The 16,903-nt window shown below is 45.7% G+C and overlaps 1 protein-coding gene across 2 annotated transcripts in view; it reads left to right on the forward strand.

Moving 5' to 3' along the window:
* UNC5B (unc-5 netrin receptor B) overlaps positions 1-16,903 on the forward strand; it is a 172,424-nt gene that overhangs the window by 130,258 nt on the left and 25,263 nt on the right. Inside the window, exons 4-8 of one of the 2 annotated variants that reach the window (XM_035137966.2) lie at positions 2,632-2,735; positions 9,116-9,296; positions 10,216-10,383; positions 12,022-12,186; positions 16,544-16,576. In XM_035137966.2, the coding sequence (XP_034993857.2) occupies positions 2,632-2,735; positions 9,116-9,296; positions 10,216-10,383; positions 12,022-12,186; positions 16,544-16,576 (651 nt within the window). The remainder of the gene's footprint in view (positions 1-2,631; positions 2,736-9,115; positions 9,297-10,215; positions 10,384-12,021; positions 12,187-16,543; positions 16,577-16,903) is intronic. The other variant, XM_035137967.2, reaches the window with a different exon arrangement.

Raw genomic sequence — 16,903 nt, forward strand, 5'->3', positions numbered from 1 at the left:
TGACTTTGCCTGTTTTTTGGTATAGTTGCAGCCGCCTCTCAATATGATGTTGCCAAACTTCATCGGCATCTGGCCACTGGCCACTATTTGGAATCAAAGTGGCAGACCAAAACATGACATTGGCATGACTTCCCCTGTTTTTCAGCATAGAATAGATTTGGCTGCTTTTCATTATATCATCTCCAGTTTTGGCATGATGGCACCCATGGTGGGAGTGGCAATCTTTGTTAATGTTCGGATGCCAGGTGTTATTTTGCATCAAGATGGTGGACTAAACATTACTTTGGGTTGATTCCACCCATTTTTTTGGTGTGGCACATCCAATCTCACAAGTGGCACAATGTTATTTTTACAGTATTTCTAAAAAATATGCAGTGCTTATATATCTTGGCACTCCACACTAGTTTCAAAATAGGTGGCTTTATTTTCTACATGGCTCCCTTCTCATGCTACAAAAAAATAAAAATAAATGTATTCTCAAGGATTAGAAATGCAAGGATTAGAAATTTGTGCGAACAGGCACTATAAACTTGCAATATGCAGTTCTAGAAGCAGTGGTTGCTAGCCAGTGAACTTTCTCGTTCCAGCAGATCATGCTGTGATAAGATCTACAACGATCAAGTCTTGTTCATAAAACAAGACAGCAAATTAACATCATTGTCATCATCGTAATCATCCTCAAAAATAATTACTTTGGACAGCATTTATTTTCATTGGAACAGTTTGTCAAAACTGCTTGAGAGAAATTAGGTGGGTTATAGTGCCACCTACTGGTTAATGCTGGGGCTTGTTTACATGTGATACAGTTTAGTTAAGCACACAAAGTTCTTTTAAATTGATGCAATATTCAAGTATTAAGAAAAGCCACTTAATATTGCTAATATATTCTTGTTCCCTGTGGCTGCAAGTGATACAATCATTTTCTAATGTTGATGTACAGAATTCAGAACATTTTAGCAAAGGTTTTGATACATGGGGAAGGAATAGCAGGGAATGGAGATATTTTGTTTGGGAGTAGAGTTAGTAGACGCAGAGGCAGATCAAGAAATTTTGCTGTCTGAAGCAAGAACAAAGTGAAGTCCTCTCTTCACACTGTATACTAAAGCCAGCTGGATTTGTAGTTGTCTCCTACTTCAGCACTTGGGTTAGATTAGTTAGATGTAGGAAGGCATGATGTACAGCAGACATAGGTCTGTTGTCCAACACTTCACCACTTCTACCCACCCACCCAGATTCTGCTACTTGAAGCAGCTCATCACCACCTAATGGTAGGGCAGGCCCCGAGCAGACACACAAAAAATATCATGTCCTACATCAGTGATGGCGAACCTATGACACACGTGTCAGACGTGACACGCAGAGCCCTCGCTGTTGGCACGCGCCCCATCGGCCCATTCGCTCTGTTGTTGTTGTTGTTGTTGTTGTTGTTGTTGTTGTTGTTGTTGTTGTTTTCCCCCCATTTGTTCTCCCGCTCCTCCTCACGCTAGCTGTTAGGATCCTTTTTGTTGTTGCTGCTGCTGCTGGTAGCCAGAAATTGGTTTTTTAACCCGTTCTGTGCTGGTTTTTTAAGGCGCTTTGGCAGACTATGTCAGTACTGCGTGTTAGTTCCAGCGAAGGTATTATTTGTCATTCATTTCTGTTCTCTTTCCCCCCCAAAAAAGCAAAGCAACTTTTGGACCCCCCCCCTAAAACCTCCAAAACTTTGGTCAGCAGCTCCCCCCAAAAAGCTCAAAAACTCTGGGCACTTTGTGATAAATAAGGGTTTTTTGGTTTGGTTTGGTTAAATAATTAGTTTTTTTTTGGTTTATTAAATACAGTTATATATTACAATTATACATTTTTGTTATTTAAACTATAAATATCGCGAAATTATGGTTTTTTTCTCGAAGTGACACACCACCCGAGTTATGCTCGGTTTTTTGGCAAATTTTGACACCCCAAGCTCAAAAGGTTGCCCATCAATGTACATTTTATGGAGAACAGCTATGCAGGGCTCTGAGACCTTGTCCTCTCTCAACTGTTTCACCCATGTGATTTGTGGGAGTTCGGAAAATACAGTCCGTACATTCACATGCAGCAGAGACTTCCTTTTACCTGCAAGCCCATACATCTTTGGAAGTGGCTTACTCCCAAGTAAACATATCTGAGTGGGGTGTAAAATACAAACTCTGCGTGTCCACCCTTCCTTTAACTACCTCGATGGGCTCACCTGTGTGCTTCTGAAAACCCTTATTGAGATAACCCGTGAGACCAACAGAATGGCACCACAAGGACTTTTAAGCAGGGCATTTCCCCACAAATCCCCACATCTTCATTTCAGTAAGAATTGGCAGCCTTGCCGGGTAGGAACCTCATTCAGCACATTTCTCCCACCAAAGAAGTCTGGGAAGCCTAGTTGGTTAAGGGCGCTTGCAGTTGTAGCTCTGTTAAAGTGTAAACTACAGTTCCTAGGGTTCCTGCTTGTGGGCAGGGGAGAAAAAAATGTGCTTTAAATCTCTGGTGTGTATCCAGCCTAAGGTCATGCTGAGCTCTTGACATGCCTCCCTCTCTCAGCTGATATGACAAGGCAATTTTGCTCTGCAAATGACTCCTGGACTGATGCCTGGTACTTGTTTTGTTTCCCATTTGTAGACCTGAGGAAGAATTTTGACCAGGAGCCCTTGGGGAAGGAGGTTCCTCTGGATCACGAAGTGCTTCTGCAGTGCCGCCCTCCTGAAGGAGTGCCAACAGCCGAGGTAAGCAAGGCAGGCCACGGGGTGTGGGGTCTGGGCCCATAACCAAAATGTCAGGAGCTGGTGGGAGGGGGAACGACAATCCCACAAGCATAACGCAGGAACATTCCAGTTGCCTTCCAATGTGATTCATGACCCGAGTCTGTCTGTAGACATCAGGCACTTGTTCCATAAATCTTGCAGAGTAAATACAGCAGAGTGAGGCCAGAGGTTGTGCACTAAAACTGCTTTATTGCTAGGAGTTAAGCCGGACAAAAGAAAACATGTCTCCTCTCTCTGAGAGAAGTCCGAAGGGGAAAAAAACAACCAGCGGAAACAAGAAGCAGCATCACATCCTATCCCGTGATTCCAACAGTGCGTTGCTGGAATGTGTAAACACAGTCTTGTGACTGTCTAAACTGCACAGTGAGAGGAGTAGAAAGCTAACAGGTGGCAGCAGCCACCAGCTGGGAGGAGCCTGCGGAACTGAATTACAATTATTCCCACAAGGCGACGCATGCTCATGTTGTGTTTCTGTGTGATGATTAGCATCACTGTTATTAAAGCGCACATGCAGCACTTTCCCATGTGCCAAGGGATGTGCATGACTTATCTCAGATCACTGAGAAAGAGAACATTCTATACTTGTTTCATTCCTTCCTCTGCCCATAAGTGTGAACTGTCCCTCTTCAGTTTGGCTCATTGTATGTACCTGCTTAGCAGAAAATAGACTGACACTTCAGTCCTAGGTGTAGGGCATTGTTTACTCAAAAGAAAGTACCATTGCACAAGTAAGCCTGTGTAGGATTGCACTGCCCAGGCTATGTGGCTTTTGGGGATGTTCCCCGTTTAGAGAACTGCACAATTTAGCCATTTTGGCACACACACACGCAGGCACACAGAAACACACACACCCTTAGGGGGGAAACAGGTGCTTTAATTTTTCTTTGCTTTCTGTAGTTCTTTAGTTGGGCCCATGCAGGCCCCAGAAGAAACCTAGCCTTGAGTTCTCAAACCTGTTTCAACTGCCTGGTTGTGAAAATACTACGCATCCATTAGTCAGCCAGTTTTTTGAGCTGCGGAAAGGAATCTTGCCCTCCCAATGCACTCCTGCCATTGAGCTTGGATTTATTTGTTTTACACCCCCTCACCACCAACCTCAGTGTCGCCTTTGGTCCTATTTCTTCTATCCTGTTACTTTGGACAGTTTTATCCATGTCACATGGAGGTCAGGCAGCTGCAATTCTCTTCTCATTTGCACTCCCTACACACAGTTTTCAAGGCTTTCGTGGTATATTTGTCTCTCCTAAGGGGAGGAAGCTTGGTGGAGTGAGGTTCATTCCACTTTGTAAAAAAAAAATAGACCAAAACATAATAACAACAACAACAACAACTATGGCCTGGCATTTCTGCTGCTCATCATTGCTTCTGATCAGGAATTGCCCTTGTAAACAGCTCTGATCTCTTCAGTGAGGGTTGTGGCGAGGCAGGCAGACAAATCTTGTTTCCGAAGAGGTCGCTTCAGCTTGGCACCATGTATCTCCTCGAAACTGGTGGTGCTGGCTGTGGACTGGGCACATGGCCAGAGCTGCCAAAAAGTACACGGATTAGTGTGTGATGCTGCTAATACCCATTAGGATAAGGCTGCTCATGCAAAAAGCCACAGAAGATAACTCTTCTTGGCCTCATTTTATTTTGCGGTACTGCTATCAGGCTAGGGCATAGACGCAGAGCTGGAAAGCACCCAAATATCATCCTGTTCCCAACCTCCCGCTGCAAGGTGGAACCATCCATCCAGCAGATCAGGCCCTCCACTTCATCAACACGCGTAACCGGATCACAGCGCTCAACAAGCAGAGAGAAGAGACGCTGCAAGCCTCTCTGAGCAGAGCAGAAAGCTGGCTGACACAATTACAGTTCAGGCCCACAGCAGATAGATAAATATAGATATAGATACAGGTATAGATACAGGTATAGATATAGATAAGGGACCCAGGTGGCGCTGTGGTTAAACCACTGAGCCTAGGGCTTGCTGATCAGAAGGTCGGTGGTTCGAATCCCTGTGACGGGGTGAGCTCCCGTTGCTTGGTCCCAGCTCCTGCCAACCTAGCAGTTCGAAAGCACGTCAAAGTGCAAGTAGATAAATAGGAACCGCTACAGCGGGAAGGTAAACGGCGTTTCCATGTGCTGCTCTGGTTTGCCAGAAGCGGCTTTGTCATGCTGGCCACATGACCTGGAAGCTATATGCCGGCTCCCTCGGCCAATAATGCGAGATGAGCGCGCAACCCCAGAGTCGGTCACGACTGGACCTAATGGTCAGGGGTCCCTTTACCTTTTTTATAGATATAGATACAGGTATAGATATAGATTGTGTGTGTGTGTGTGTGTGTGTGAACAGTCAAACTAAGACAGGTGAGAGAACCTCAGTGTGTGACCCTGGGCAACTCTCTCTGCTAACATATCTCAGAGGGCTTTTCTGAGGTTGAAATATGGGAGAGAACTATGAAGGCTGGTCCAAGCTCCTTGGAAGAAGGACAGGAAAGAATGCAATAAACAAACAAACTGTAGGGGCAAATCAATGATGGGGACAAATATTCCCACAAACAGACAAAAGGGCAACATCCAGAGATGTTGATGATCCATGGATGGTTTGGGCAGCCATGCTATCTAGAGATGCAGTGAGTTGTACTACAAAACATTTTTTTGGAGGGGGGGGAACTATGTTAGAAAAGGTTGCTGTAGACCAGGCATCACCAAACTTCAGCCCTCCAGACGTTTTGGACTACAATTCCCATCTTCCCCGACCACTGGTCCTGTTAGCTAGGGATCATGGGAGTTTTAGGTCAAAACATCTGGAGGGTCACAGTTTGGGGATGCCTGCTGTAGACTAACTGAGGAAGCAGCCACAACAGTGGGTGCATCTTGAAATGGAGTCTAAAGTGTGAGTTCATTTATCAACACTTAACCCAGGTGTTGGGAAATTTTGGCTCACCAGGTGTCGCCAAACTACAACTTCCATAATCATTGGCCATGCTTCCTGGGGCTAATGGGAGCTGGAGTTCAGCAACATCTGGAGGGTCAAATGGGTTCCCCACACCTGACATAGCCCCTCAATAAGTCATCCCTCTGTATCCTCCTATTAGTTAGGTGGTGAGGAGAACTTTACCACACTTTTGCACCCGATCAGACACAATCAAGGGAGTGGCAAAAAATTCACCCTGCCTCTTCTTGCCAAGTTTTCTTAGATGGTGGTGAAGATGCTGTGCAACTTAACATGCATAAAATCACATGGTGAATGACCAACTGAAAATCACCCAAAACCTTTAGGCCAAGAAAGCAGGGGAAGTTACTTGGGGGCAGCAAGGGTGACGGCGAGCTGTCACAAATAAATGCTTGTGCCCAGGAGGTCCATGGTCTGCTTGGGAAAGAGATGGCTGCTAAGCAAGACCAGCTCTCAAAAGGACCCAGGTTTGAGATTGCACCTGGAGACTTAGAGCACTTTTCCTGACAGTGATATATATCTTTTCCTACCAGGCTTGTTCTGGCAGAATGCTTTGAGATTCATGAGCTAGGGCTGTTGCATTGCCTCCAATGGTGATTGCTGCCCTCCCATTAAATGTATTGCTTTCCCCTGTTCCATAAGACAGATGCTGGAATAAATTTTTTAAAGCTTCCTGAAATATCTGTCTCCTGCTTTTTTTTTCCTTTTTAGGGTGTTATTCTAACTCAGCCATGCAGACTTGTTTTATGGATTTTGGTTGCTGAGATATCTGCCCCCACCCACCCACCCACCCACCAACCACTCTCCAAATTTGCTGGCAGTTGGTAACCAGAAACTTCCTGCCTTCCTCCTACAGCTGGGCACATCTGCGCCTTCCCTGAAGGCACATAGTGAATGTGAATAATTGTAGGCAAGGATGCAATTTTTCCCATTGCAGCCCATTAATAAATCACGGGGAGCTGTTACTTCTCTCAAATATCTGCCCAGCCACCCTCTCCCCACCATGCACACCTCAGAAACACACACACACACACATCTGACTGCTTCTTCCAAGCAACTGCCATAAAATTCCAGCTGGGAGTGTTGGCACCTTAGCAGATTGCCAGTTTACAGCCGGGGGGGGGGGGGAGGGAGTGTGCATGAGGTAAATGAGTCGGCTCCCGGAGCCGGATCGGGGCCATGATGGATAGCCTTGCACCGAGGCCGTCTGCTTTCATTATTCAGCAGAAGTGTTTATTTTAGGCAGCGGATCTGTTATTCTGACACCTAATAATGTACTTAACCTCAACACCTGTTCAGCCCAGCCTTCCCTCCCTCCCGCATGGGCTGATCAGCCATTAACTCCTCGCAGGATTTAGCAACGAAAACACAGAACGAATTGTTTTCTAGGGAGGGGGAGAGCATTTAGAATCCGGACGTTATCAACATTCCTGGAATTCCCCTGGCAGTGGCAGAGCTTTGCACAGGGGTCGTCTTTAGCCTTTGACACCCCGCGACCCGGTCCTTCCCATGTAAACGGCCCAACTGGTGTATTGGCTGGAACATTAGCTTGCGTTTGGGGAAACTCCAACCTGGCTCCCTTCCGCGAGGCTCTCAGGGTGTCACAGCCTTGTCACAGGGCAGAGTGAGGCTACAGCTTCAGGCAGCCCATGGGGAGCATCACAGAAGTGGTGGCAAACAGCTGCCCCCAAATCTGCTGGTTCTGCAAGTGTTGTGCAGCATGCTTTCAAACAGAGGGCAATACCACCTCTCTGCTGGCACTATATGCACATGAATACCTGAGCAGTTGTTTGGGTGTGTGGCACCATCCCAAGCACATAAATTTTCTGCTGACGCTGCTGCCACAGGAAGCTTCCAGCGACTTGTGACTGCAGTGGCAGGGTAACAAGGACGCCACCAACATGGCATCATATGGCTTAGGTGCCTGGGGTGTAAAGATGCTCAGTCTAGATGGAGTGCTGGCAGTTAAGCACACACATGCATATACCTGGCGGCTGAGTGCTGATGGAGAGACAGGTCAATCCAAGCTAAGGGCAGGTAGACCATAGTGTCCTGTAGGGTAGCACCTGGATTCTGCCTCTAGAAGACCAAGAGGCCTGGTCCATGCATGCAGGTGAATGAGGAGGCAGAAACGGGTTTTTCTGCTTCAGGCTGCAGGTGCAAAATACTAGTTTTGAGTGCACACATATTTTTCAACAACAACCCTGCTTGGCAAGTTTTAGAAACGGGGTGGGGGGAATGCTAGCATATCCTAGTCCAGCCCCTTCGGAGCTAGTTTTCTATGTGCAAGGTTTTGTGTTTTTTTGCTGAAATGGCAAAACACCACTTTCAGCCCGAAATGGTGCAGTCTAGTCTATCTCTTCAGGACTCCGCCATCTTGTTCCCATTTCACTTTGTGGCCTGTGTGGACGCGGCCTGAAGCCTTCAGCCTCACACTCTCGGAGCATAACTTACTTTTCAGAGTTGTTGTTGGGCTAAAATTGTTGGTCTCAGCAACTTGGGGCAGGATACAAATGTAAGAAATTAATCTGCGATTTGTCTGGCCTTGGGGTTTTTTTTGCTAACAAAACAGCGAGGTGGTTGAACTGGGCCATTCCACATCCAGCTGGTGTGGCAGATGGGAACAAAATTAAAAATAGAAAGGTTATCTGTAAGAAAGTCTGTCCTTTCTCGAACAATGAGCAAAGCCCAGGTGCATTATGGTACTAGGGCCTCCTGGGGTGACAGGCAGGGTTGTTTATTATTTTTTTAAAAATGGGTTGAACGTCACAAGATTCAGGATGCTTCATAAATAAAGCCTGTTTATGCTTACTCAGTATTACTTCTACATAGGATAATGCATGTACCAGTGCAAGGCAAGTGGGCAAACATATATGAACCACAGGAACCCAATGGAGTTTTCTGTCATGGGTACCTGCGGCAAATTTTGCTCTGCTTTCTTTTGGACCTCATCAGTTAGGCCTAGAGTGGGGGTAGGGGCGCGGTCCTTGTAATCTGGGCAGCCCGGGACCTCCATACATACTGCCCAGGCTTGCTTCCTAAAGAAGTTTCTTCGGTGCTGCTAATGCAGCAAAAACCCAGGAGGCAGCAGTTATGAGTTAGCAGTCTCTGCAGCCACGGCCGGCGCTGTGATTCTCCCGCAGTTTGACTCCACCCCGGGAGGGTTATCCAACATAATTCCAGGCTCTGGATGATAAAGTCCTATGGCTTGCTGGGGAAGCCTATAATAGATCAGGCTTTGGAATGAAGATCACATGTTGCATGTATTGTGTGTGTTACAGTAGTTAACAATGGCTCCCTCTTCCTCCTTCCTCCTCCTTGTTTTTTTTACCTGTCCCAACACCTCCTTTCCCTATTCCTTTCCTCCCTGTTTTTCTCCCCCCCCCCCCGTGGCTCTTTCTAGGTGGAGTGGCTGAGGAATGATGATGTGGTTAACACTGCCCAAGATACCAACTTCTTGATAACCATTGACCATAACCTCATCATCAAGCAAGCCAGACTTTCTGACACTGCCAACTACACCTGTGTGGCCAAGAACATTGTCGCCAAACGGAGGAGCACCACAGCCACCGTCATTGTCTATGGTACAGACTTTTTGCTATCGGCAGTTTAGGGGGCTTATGCACATGGTGGATAAGGAGAAGATAGGAACACAGTTTTCTGCAATGTATATATATGTGTGTGCATGTATAGTTAAATACTTGGTTCATGCAGTATGTCAACATCCATGTTAAATGCAAATAACAACCTGATCCTCTAAGCATCTTTGTTCAAAAGGAAGCCCCACTGAATTTAAAAGCACTTGCAATTTAATTTAATATTTTGTTGGAAGCTGCCCAGAGTAGCTGGGGAAACCCAGCCAGATGGGTGGGGTAATAATAATAATAATAATAATAATAATAATAATAATAATTTTATTATAATTGCAAGAGTCCCTACCTCTGCAGTTTCCCCATCAATTGATTAATTAATTTCTAACAAGTTATAGGTTGCTTCATTGTAAGTCAATCTCGCAAATAAACTGGCCCCAAGCTGTTCAGGGCTTTAAGTACCAATAGTTAAGACCTTGAACAGTTAATCGACAACCAGTGCAGGTCTCTGATTCACAGGTGTTACAATTTTGCAGATATTCCTTAATAGATGCGTTCTTACAGAGGTACATTTTATTGTTATTGATTGGTGATGGAGAAGATGCAGCATTTTGGCTTCCCTCTTGTGGCCATTGCACATGGAGAGTGTCCAGTCTGGTGCCAGCTTCCACCAAGAATGTGCAACACTGGCATGATTGGGACAGCCACGGTGGTGACGACTTATTGAATGTTACAGCTGCCACAGGAATCCAACACGGTGTGGGTGTTTCCCAGCGTATTTCATGTGGGCAGTTGTAACATTAGAAGTGGCTACAGGAGAAAGAAGTCAGCTAGGTTGGTATTGAGGAGATAGCCTCACTTGCCTGCTCTTTCATGGTTTTTAACATCCTTTGCTTCTCTTCCCTGGTCATAGTGAATGGCGGCTGGTCCACCTGGTCAGAATGGTCCCCATGCAGCAACCGCTGTGGTCGTGGATGGCAAAAGCGCACCCGGACCTGCACCAATCCTGCGCCTCTCAACGGTGGCTCCGTTTGCGATGGACAGTCCTTGCAGAAGATCGCCTGCAGCACTATGTGCCCAGGTGAGGGCATCTCGGACAGCTACTTCTGGACTCTGCACAGTGAGCAGAGTTTCTGTTTGTGTAGCACAGAATCTGGTGGCAAAGCTCGCCGTAGCCAGTTGACTTAGACTCAGTACCCTGTACAGAGCGTTAGAGTATCTCAAGCAGCAGGAGCCAGGCAGCAGAGCATTGGGGAGCCATATCTGCTTTAGAAAACAATCCGCCAGTTTCCAAATGCCATTTATTAAAACAGCTCATTCTTTATTTAGAACTACCTTTAAATATCAAGCGTTTGGGGAAAGGCATCCAATATTCCGTTCCGTACAAAAATTCTGTGTACATTATAGTGCAATGATATTTATGTTGAGTCACAACTGAAGTGAGACTCATAATTTACAGGAAGAACTGCTAACATCACAGCATCTGCTAGCAGCAAGATGTGTTATTGCAAGGAATTGAGGGAAATAACAATGCTCTTAACACTTGCGGTCTGGAGGGACGAAACAGGATAAACAATAAAGAAGCGGGTTGTTTCGTGAGAATTCAATATACTTTTGTGCCTGGCTGCTCTTTTTAAACTTCAAAAGAAAGCAAAAAAGTAATAATCATACATGTGATGATGGGAGGCTGGAACCTTAAGAAAGGCGAATTTGGGAATGCATGTGCTAGTCAAATCTGTTCCATTTAGTTTAATTTTTTAAAATTACATTTAATGCTTGGTTGGGATGAAAACTGGCAGATGTGGCAAGAAAGCAGGCGGTGCTTTAAAAACGAGGAAGCTGCTATAGTAGTTAGAACCTACAGCTTTCAAGATGTCACCTTATTTTTTTGGTAGGTGACCTTTAGCAAGCCACAGTCTTTTGCCTCAGCTCACCGGCTGCATTATGGGGTTAATGATACTGATCTACATTGCAGGCTTGTTCAGAGGACTGCTAAAACGCAGCATAGAAATTCTAACTGTAGGTGCACGCCTGGAAATAGTTGCTTGTGTCAATATGTGTCACATTAAGGCACACTTAAAATACAGTGGTACCTCGCAAGACGAATGCACTGCAACTAATTTTTCGCAAGACGAATGCGTATTGCGATCTGATGGTGACTCACAAGACGAATTAGTTTTGCAAAAAAAAGTCTTGCGAATCACAGTTTCCCATAGGAATGCATTGAAATTTAATTAATGCGTTCCTATGGGCAAAAAAAGAAATTTCAATGCATTCCTATGGGAAACCGCGATTCGCAAGATGAATTTTTCGCAAAACGAATTGACTCGCGGAACGAATTAAATTCGTATTGCGAGGCACCACTGTACAAAAATATTGTGGCGTAAAAACACTTACGTGTGGGAGATAGTGCACGTCTTCGACTTGGAAGACCTTCCTGTGTTGGAATTTTGCAATGTTTAAAGTCTGGTCTTGCCTGCCAGCCAGTATTACTTGACTTTTTGGTTGGGGCCGGTGGTTCCAGAAGGTGATTTCACAAGGGCATCCCAGCATTCTGCTTTTTTCAGGAGTTCGTAAGCTAGTCCTACAAGAAATTGTTTCCTCCCCCCCCCCCCGCCAACCCCTTCTGCCTGTGCATCTCTAATTTGTTTCCTTCCTTTATGGTGATGATTCTGGTGATGGATTAGTCCCTGACTGTCTTTTCCCTCCCGAAATGCAGTAGACGGAGCTTGGACGGAATGGAGCAAGTGGTCAGCCTGCAGCACAGAATGCACGCACTGGAGGAGCAGAGAATGCGCGGCCCCTTCGCCCAGGAATGGAGGCAAAGACTGCAACGGAGTGCTGCTTGACTCCAAAAACTGCACTGATGGGCTCTGTATGCAAAGTGAGTCAATTTGCTGTGCCTAATAAGAAGCAGAGGGGAAAGGGAAGACAGAAGGAAGGAAGGTTTTTCAGTTGCACTGAAAAAGCTCTGCAGTTGGCCATATAAGACCCAGTGACAAACTTCTGTTGCCAACTTGGCAGGGGGAGAACATCGACTGCATCCTTTCAGCTCCTTACCCAAATCTATTACCAGTCCCAATGAACTTCTCTGGCCACCTAAGTTCACAAGCTTGAAACTTAAGTTAACTTAAGGTCATTTAAGGAATGGAAGTTTCCTCTCAGCTCTGTCCCAATGCGGTTACCTGAGACCCACAGAAAGCCTCTCTTGAGGGCTGGGGGTCCCTTTTGAACCGTGTTGGAGGGAGTACCAAGGGGGGCTGCTGAGAAGAGGAAGAGACACAAAACTTCCACTCCATAAACTTTATTTCTTAAATATTTTTTCTATACCTAAGATTTATGGATGTGTTGCACACATACTTACTGGGTACACTTGTCACAGAGCTGTGATTATTTTTAGCTCCCTGTTGAGTGCACACATTCCGTAGCAAACCTGCATTTGACACTGTGTAATGTGTAGATCATCCCATTGCCTCTGCCTCTGGTTGGCATCAGCCTTCTAGGTGAATGGTTTCAAGTCTTGGAGGTGCATGGAGATAGCACGCTAGGGCATAGTGGCAAGCAAAACCAACTGAGGTGCAAGCTGCTTCTGAGTCTGCTGCTTAGGAATGGGCTGCAGATCCTTGCAGCCCACCTGAATGGGTTCCAGTTGCACTGTTGCCCAGCCAACAGTCAACTTGAGACTGGTGATTGATGTAGACACCTGTACTCAAAGGATATGTAGGTCATTCAGAAGAGTAGAATCTTTCAGTTATCTGTATGAACTGCTGGCTGCCTTTGCAGATAGATAGATGATAGATAGATAGATGATTGATAGATAGATAGATAGATCAAGAGAACTATTTTGAGAAGTGTATGGTAAGGTTAGTGGGTGAAATGCCAGCTGTTCCTTAATGAGATTTGAGTCCTAATCTTGAATGTGAATCTTCTGGAGAAGGTGGAAGAACTGTCATTCAGAACCCATGATGGCAGGATCCCTCTTCCACCTGTAGAGCTCAAAGAGTGAAACTATGAGAAGTGGAATGGGGTGGTCTCTTCATACAAGAAAGGAGAACACAGGTGGGCAGGGTAAAGCATTGACATTTCCTTCAGAAATCCATCAGTTGTCTTAGTGCTGGGGAAAGCAATCCAGTGGATTTTGTTCAACAATGTGATCCCCTAAAGAAATGGGTCCTGATGGTATCTCAGTGGGATTTTTGCTTTGCATGAACACCTGGCTTAAACTTGATCCAGATCTCTCAGGATACAGAAATTACTTTCAGTGCTAAGACTAAGCCCCAGAAGCCAAGAAGCAATAATAAAGAAAAATATATTTAGACAAGTGCAGAGTGAATTTTCCTTGGCACTACATGACAACAATCAGCCTCTTCCCTACCCCCACTCTGCTCTCTAGCTCAACAGTCCTGCAGCCTGGAAAGGACCTTTGCCTGACAGCTCTTGTCCTGTGGCCCTTTAGGATATTTGACAGCTCAGGAAAGCACATTGCTTTGCCAGTATTCTCTTGCCGACATCTTCAATCCAGTCTGCCTGTACATTCATGAACATTCCATGACATCACAGTAGCTCAGCCAGTGTCTGAAGTGCTCATTGGGTGGTTACAGGAAGGCAGGAGGCAGAAGATGTTTGGTTTTAACCCTTCTACTCTAAACTTGAGGCAAGGCTGGGGAGAATTGCTGTATTTGTTTTTCTCTTCACATCATCCAAATAAATTGCCTGAACGAGCAGAAAAGCAAACTTTGCTACAAGAGCAGTCCTGCTTTTTTAAAAATAATAATAATTGTGACAGTGCTGCCACCTGGTGTAGTCATGTTGATTTCCGTTGTGATACCTTCCTGGCTCATTATTTTGCCCGAATTTATACCGCTGCCTGAATTCTGTCCTCCCACCGCAATCTGCTCACCCCCCCAAAAATGCTATAATTCTAACCTCATGCCAATGCTGCATGAGAATGTACGTGTGTCGTTTTAAATGGAATCACTGGATTGATCCATGTTGGCAGATAGCAGAGATGAGGGGGAGTCCTGTACAGAGACATAATTTATTTTTTGAAAAAGGGGGAAAAGCATCTTCCCCTCCCTCCAGTAGCTGCTGGCTCTGGAGAAGCTCACTGCTGGGGAAAATTAAGGCATCATGACAGCCGAGGTCGGGTGCAGTTTGCAAGCACAGTCAAGCTGCGCACCATGGCAGCCTGCTGCTGGCGATTAACACTTAAACAGGCAAATGGTACTGAGAAGAAAACCAAGCAGCAACACACCGAGAGGCAAGAAGCACTGTGCTCTGTGCACCTCCCCATCGCCTAACAACCCCACACCCCACCCCCCAAAAATAATAATCAGTACTTCTCTAGTGTGTGGGAACTTTCAACATGCAGCAAGTCTGAAGAACTTTAAGATGAATTGGAATTATTCTGTTCTTCTTCTTTAGCATTTTGTCTCCCTCATTCCTCTCTTCTTCTTCTTCCTCCTCCACCATCCCAACCATATATGTGTCCCTGCCACTTTGGGATCACCATATACTTCATCAGTGCTTTTTATCTGGGAGGACGCAGGGGTACGCATACCCCTAAACATTTTGTGAATCTAAGTTTGGCCTCATTGAGGGACAGTATTTCAATAGGAGTAGGAAAATGAGAGTACCCCTAAACATATATATATGTTTATATATTATATTTATATATATAGGGGGGAAGCGGACCCAGGTGGCGCTGTGGGTTAAACCACTGAGCCTAGGGCTTGCTGATCAGAAGGTCAGCGGTTTGAATCCCTGTGACGGGGTGAGCTCCCGTTGCTTGGTCCCAGCTCCTGCCAACCTAGCAGTTCGAAAGCACGTCAAAATGCAAGTAGATAAATAGGAACCGCTACAGCGGGAAGGTAAACGGCGTTTCCATGTGCTGCTCTGGTTTGCCAGGAGCGGCTTTGTCATGCTGGCCACATGACCTGGAAGCTATATGCCAGCTCCCTCGGCCAATAATGCGAGATGAGCACGCAACCCCAGAGTCGGTCACGACTGGACCTAATGGTCAGGGGTCCCTTTACCTTTACCTTTATAGGGGGGAAGCACTGTGCTTCATTCATCTGAAGATGTGGATGCAGGCCCACGAAAGCTTCTGCCAGTCAACATGGCACTTTTCAGGTGTTGCTGGATTACAACTCCCATAATTCCTGGCAGTAGGCCATGCCAGGAGTTGGATCTGATGGGAGTTGGAATCCCTTGACCTCTGGAGTACACCTTTTGAGGCTTACGCTGTAATATATGTGCGCGTCCTTAATGTCCTACAACACTGTTGGGTTTCACTGCAGCAGACCAGCATGGCTCCCCCACCAGAAAATAAATTAGATGCTACTGCTTCTCTCAGCACTTTCTTATGCTGATTGGGTGGGTGGTAGGAGGTTTTTGGTGGTGATTGGGGTAACTGACTGCCACTAACAGAGGACAGGACAGCCAAGAAACATGGCAGCTCAGTGCTTCTGTCCAGATGAGTTGTAGTCAATGCTTTTTTTCTTAAAAAATGTTTAAGGGTACTCTCATTTTGACTCAAGAAAATCACCATTTTATAGTTCAAATTGGGAAAAATAAATACAGTAAATGGACAAAAGTACAAAGATTCACAAAATGTTTAGGGGTGTGTGTACCCCTGCGTACCCCCAGAAAAAAGCACCGGTTGTAGAATTGTGCCTGAGAGGACTGGTGGGTCACATGTTGTGAAGAACCAATAGAAGTGCAGTAGGGTGGTTCGTACCAACTGGCCACATAGCCGTGGGGGGCTTCCATGGTCGTGGGAGGTATGGCAATGAATACCAGTGGTTGGGGGGAGCAACCACAGGAGACGGCTATCATCATTGTGCCCTGCTGGCTAGCCATCCTAAGAAACAGACCGCTGGACCAGATGGACTCTTGCTCTGCTCTTAGGCACGTTAGCACAGCATCCCAGACCATGATGTTGGTTTTACATTTCGCAGGCACCCGCCTGATACTGTGGGCAGATACAGCAGTGCAGATATTTGAGAGGTGTTGCTTGTGGAGTGAATATGTCAGCCTCCTCCTCCTCCCTTCCAGCTTCAGTTTATGTGGCTTTGTCTTGCATGTAACTTCAGTACAAATTGTGCTTACGTTTTCACCATATCCTTAGTCCTCGGTTTGCCAGAGCTGCTAAACTGCCCTTTGTTTTCTTTTGTTACCATCTTCATTGTCACCATTCTCATTTTTCAACCTTTGTTTTTGAACTTTGTTTTTCCCGACAGATAAAAGATTTGTAAGCGAGCCCAAAAGTCACCGTAAGTCTCCATTTCATAGCCATTTTCTTTCATTTGTTGTACATTTAAGCTTTCGGTTTGGTTCGGGTTTGTCTGCTGTACATGAACCTTTGCCCTACCTCAGTATTAAAACATTCCTGGAGAACAGAGATGCTCTAGGACCATCTCTGTGTGACTCTAGCAGCCTCAAGGGAGCTGAAGTCAGTGGGAGGGGGAATGTAGGCATTGCTAGGCCTGGTGGACCTTGAAAAGCAAACTGGGTTTATTTTAGAAACTAGAATCAAACCTGGTTTATCTCCGATTCAATAGGAAAGATACTGTGGTGGTTTTAAGTTCAGTGCTTGTTTA

This window comes from Zootoca vivipara, chromosome 5 (assembly GCF_963506605.1).
Source record: "Zootoca vivipara chromosome 5, rZooViv1.1, whole genome shotgun sequence".
In the NCBI taxonomy this organism is placed as follows: domain Eukaryota; kingdom Metazoa; phylum Chordata; class Lepidosauria; order Squamata; family Lacertidae; genus Zootoca; species Zootoca vivipara.